The sequence below is a fragment of the Montipora capricornis genome, chromosome 11 (genome assembly GCF_036669925.1).
Source record: "Montipora capricornis isolate CH-2021 chromosome 11, ASM3666992v2, whole genome shotgun sequence".
Classification (NCBI taxonomy): domain Eukaryota; kingdom Metazoa; phylum Cnidaria; class Anthozoa; order Scleractinia; family Acroporidae; genus Montipora; species Montipora capricornis.
Window position 1 is genome coordinate 9101247 of NC_090893.1, and position 5000 is coordinate 9106246.

Sequence of the window (5000 nt, forward strand, 5' to 3'; positions counted from 1 at the left end):
CTAAAGACGATTTTGTGCAATTTTGTGTTAGTGTAGAGTATAGAGGTAAGAACTTTGTATTGAAAGGCCTTGACGTATGATTCGAGGGCAACACTGTTGAGGTAAAATAAAGTGTTTTATTTGATTAGAAGAAAAATTAAAATTTCTTTGCAGTGTATGGACTATATAGGGTGGCTGCGCTTTTTTTCAGACAAGAAGTGAATAATAATCTTTTGATTTCTTTTCCATTACGTCAAAGACGTTGTATTCCGTCACAAATGTGATAGCCTCCTTCGCAGCCGTTTTTAGGCTCGTCCCTCAGACGGAGACTTATTGGTGCCTTTTAAACGGGGTGGTATGGAATGACGAAGGCCGGCCCACTGCAGAAAGTTAGTTTTCTTTATAGTTTTTGAGAATATGCTGTAAGATGTCTGTTGATTTATTACCACGAGCCAGACAAACAGTTTATATCGAAAACAAACAAGAAAAGAATGGGATCAGGAGAATTCTAGGTGCAATTTTTGTTTTAATTCATTTTTTCTTGGGAGTTCCACCCATTATCCTTCATTAACACTTCATCTAAGTTTCTTAAAATCTAGATGATCTTAAAATCAAAACAGCAAAGCTAAGAAAGAGTTTACACTGTCCATGCACTTATCTTGCACACAGAATGTCACCACACACTGCACTGTCATTATGTTAGTTTGTATTTTAAATGCTATTTCCAGAAAGACAAAAACAATAATTGATAGTATTTCTTCTCCAGTTTCTGAAATTCTTGCCATTGTCATCCTGCCAGGTGGCGAATCTTCAGTCAGCACTAAAAACAATCACCTTGGCTTGATTTGCTTCCAAACAAGAAAGCCCACAAATCATTGACTTGCAGCTTGTCTGCCCTGACTCCAAAATTTGAAACCATAATGGTTGCAGACGACCAGTTATCAATGTTTGGAAAAAGTCATAATTACTGAGTTTTTCCTGGCTGTGACAAATTCATTTATCATCAGAGGTGAAAAGAGTTACATTGCATTGTTCAAGGTCATTTCTTTGATGGCATTTTCTGGATTACATTTACAACACAGGAATTTCATCTAACCAAGCATATCAAACTGAAGTACATGGGAAATCATTGCTAAGGAAATGCTAGATTCTCAAGTCTATTCACTTTTCATGCAAATTTATCTTTAGTATTGCACTAGTTCCACTATCCAACAAGGCTGCTGCCTTGAGAAAATTTTTCCGAAGCCCTTTGGGCTTCCAACATTAAAAGTTAGTAGCCGGAGTCATTTTTTCAAGAGCCCAGAATTAATTAATTAAAAGTGAGGGTGAAACACCTTGTGATAAGTTAGATGCCTGTTCGGGCTACTCGTTCAGAAATTTGGTTGCCCACGCTCAGAAATAAGGCGCCCTGGCGACCGTTAGGGAGCAGCCTTGATCCATCAAGCGATGTTAGCAATACTTTTGTTCAGTTTTGTTAAAATGTAAAATTAAGCACAGTTCGCTGATCTAAAAGCGTGCCTACACATCAGTGATTCTACGGTATTCCTTTACAAAAAATGATGAATATAAATGCTGGCAAGTCATGCTGTCAAGTCTTAGCTTACTGCTTCACTGGATATGGTGGATATGGTGCTTGAGCCTGAGGGGGAGGATATTGGGCTGGATTTTGCACATGAGTGGGTGGATATACAGGAGCTGGTTGTTCTTGTGGACTGTAAGCTGGTGGTGCTGCTTGGTATCCGGGAGGAGGTTGGTTGTATCCTGGTGGTGGTTGGTTGTACCCCGGTTGTGGTGGATGCTGATAACCCATTGGTGGTGGATGCTGATAACCCATTGGTGGTGGATGCTGAAAAGTGGCCTGCGTTGTGGTTGTTGACACAATAGACTGATTCGGAGGTGCTGTTACAATCACTGCTCCAGGATTTCGATACCTGTAGAGGGGGCAACAAGCACAGCAGCAACAAGTCACAATCGAAACGATGATTGCGACAAACACTAAAGTGCTGATAATGCCTGCGATAATTCCCCCTGCGTTCGAACAGCTAGTCGTGCAATCATTGTTGATGCAGCATTCATCGCTTGCGCATTGAGAGTTATAATTGCAATATCCGCAGGTTTCTCGACAAACAGAATCGAAGCAGCATGTTTGCGTTGAAAGGCAATCGTAGTTGTAACTGCAGGAAGCCGCCGAAGATGGGATACAAGCGAGAAAAAGCACGAAACCTGTCACCACTTTCACATTCGCCATGTTTCAGCGTCGTTTAAGCGTATCCACTGATCAGAGTCACGTGTTTAGTTAGGTCAGCGGAGAAAACAAGAGGAATTAGGTAGGTCATATATCCCTCATTGTAGTGAATTTAACTGAACACCTGATCAGCGTCTCGAATATACGGGCGTTTACATAACGGCTTAAAGTGTGTTGTTTTCACAGTTTGTATTCTGTAACATTTTAAGCCACTAACTATGGTCGGTATAACAAACTATATACCGACTGTAACTATAAATACGCCGTTGATTACTGGCTTAAAATGTTACAGTATGTAATATACTGACCGGAAATTAAGCTATTAGATACTGGCTTAAAATGTTACAGTACATATAATATACCGACCAGAAGTTAAGCCATGTGCCCGAATATACGAAGGTGTTGAAGAGTAACAGTACTAAATTGGTAGCCCAACGGTATAAAACCGGTCGCGGATCTTATTTTTCTTTTTCTTCGTAGTCACAAATGTACCCACGGATATTAAATTACTCCCCTTCAGTATTTCCAAACAAGAACCCTTACTCTTTTCCCAGCTCTAGTATCCTGAGCGCGCGTTTGACGTCTGGGTCACTGAGATCCGTACGGATTTACATATTGCTGGTTTTCACGCACGTGATCAACAGCCATGTTTTTCAACGAAAACAAAAGGAAGCGTTTGCATAATAATAGAGTTAAATTCCCGGAGGATTTGGTCGGGGCACCAACATGGCCGCCTTTTCTTTGTTTAGGGCACCCACACGGCGGTCGTGACGTCATGTGAAAACCGAGAATACATTGTATCATTGTAAACGAAATTTTACTTTCAAATACTTTCCGCCCGCGATGATTGACACAGTTATCGGCTCACATCGGAAGGTAATTGATAAAGTGAACAGATGATTTTTCTTTGAGAACGGCAAGCTTTAAAGGTAAGGAAAATTTTCTACGTTATTTCTAGATCTTGCTTCGTTCTTGTGTGTTCCACTGTGAACATTATTGCATAGAACGAATACTCCAATCGACCTGTTTCTTGCAAACCAGTTTGTTCAGTCGTTTCAAAACATTTTGTGAATAGAGCTAGTGTGTTCAATCGGCCATTGCGCCAAGCAAATCAGTGCTCTATCAATCGAACCAGTGTGTTCATTTGGCCACAGACGAGTTCACGCTCTTGAGTGCATCATGGGTAATCACGGCAAGATGGATAGAAATTCAAAGGTTTGTGAGGAAGTTCAAAACGATGAAAAGTATTCATGACATGCAATTTTGGGTTTTTCATTTTCCAAAACAGAAGATATGCGCTCAAAGGTGCGGCAGAATAAATTTGGAGAGAATGGCTATTGCAGAAATTATTTTATTAAAAAGAGTTTCTGCCATACATTTCCCGGCAGGTATTTTTTGCAGGTTGCAGGTTGAAATTTCATTATAACTGGAAAACCGCTGGCACTAAAAAGAAAGGTAAAGCGATAGACTTACCGTGACTGTTACATGAATAGCTAACCTTAGGCCTAATATTAGGCCTAAACTGGAAAAGGTTAGGCCTAAGGTTAGCTTTTCATGTAACAGTCACGGCGAGTCTATCGCTTTACCTTTCTTTTTAGTGCCAGCGGTTTTCCAGTTATAATGAAATTTCAACCTGCAACCTGCAAAAAATACCTGCCGTACATTTCCTGTAATTCCAAAGGCACAAAATTACAGGGAATGTATGGAGACAAAAAAAGCAATATTTAGGAATTCCAAACAACAGATACCAGGTCTAGTTCATCTCAGTTGTGAAAAATGAACTTATTTGTTTGGTTTCTGAAGGCGAAAGTCTATAAAGTAGAGTCATGTACAGTATATTTTGCTTTGAATTTCCAAACAAACCTTTGAATTTCCCGCCATGTTACCCTGATTACCCATGATGCAATCAAGAGCGTGAACTCGTCTATTGTACTCTGCCTAACGCCAGACGATTTAACTCCTCAATGGGGAACCCCCGGGAGTAAATGGGTTAATATCTTTGTCACTAGAATTTTGTGATGGTCTCCCTTCCAAGTTGAAACTTCACTCGAACGGGCTTAACTTCAGTGGAATCTTTAGACTCTCACCTGGTTTTCACTAGTGACGGAGTCGGAGTCCTAATCAGAAGCGCAAAGCGATACGATCTAGTGAAAATCAAACTGTTGGAATCGGAAGCAGAATACAGAATCCGCTTCAGACTCCGTCGCTTACGATCCAGTAAAAACTGCATTGTCGGAAGCAGAAGCGGATGAATAAAGCAATCACAATACTCGATTCCAAGCATTGTGATTGGTTGGTTGGTTGGTTGGTTCTTCGAATTCCGTTTCTTCTTCCGACTCCGACAATCTAGTTTTCACTGAATCGGAAAAAAATGGGAACGTTCTGATTCTGCCGACTCCGATTCTGTCGAGCTTATGACTCCGCTTACGACTCTGATCTTTGATTTTCACTAGGTCATAAGCGCTCTTACGACTCCGACTACGACTCCGTCGCTAGTGAAAACCAGCCTTAAAGTAAAATTATACGTAATCGGTTACGTAAATGACAACAAAATAAATCGTAACAGAAAAAAAACATAGAAGTGGCAATCAGGCCCCGAAAACCAAAAACAAAACCATCAAAACCGAAAGTTTACAGACCCGGGTTTCCAAAACCTTAATCGATCTGATACATTAGTGGCACCTTGAGGATATGGGCTAAACTATGTTAACTTCATCACTGTATGTGGATACTATTTGTGAATCAGGCATATCTTCTAGTCTCTGTTTAAATTTGG

The 5000-nt window shown here is 40.4% G+C and overlaps 1 protein-coding gene across 1 annotated transcript; it reads right to left on the reverse strand.

Annotated features, from left to right (window-relative positions):
- Nucleotides 1–485: 485 nt before the first annotated feature.
- LOC138022827 (protein shisa-5-like) lies at nucleotides 486–2253 on the reverse strand. The gene has a single exon (XM_068869792.1). The coding sequence runs from the start codon at nucleotides 2225–2227 to the stop codon at nucleotides 1580–1582; it is 648 nt and encodes a 215-aa protein (XP_068725893.1). The 5' UTR covers nucleotides 2228–2253; the 3' UTR covers nucleotides 486–1579.
- Between the last annotated feature and the right edge of the window lie 2747 nt (nucleotides 2254–5000).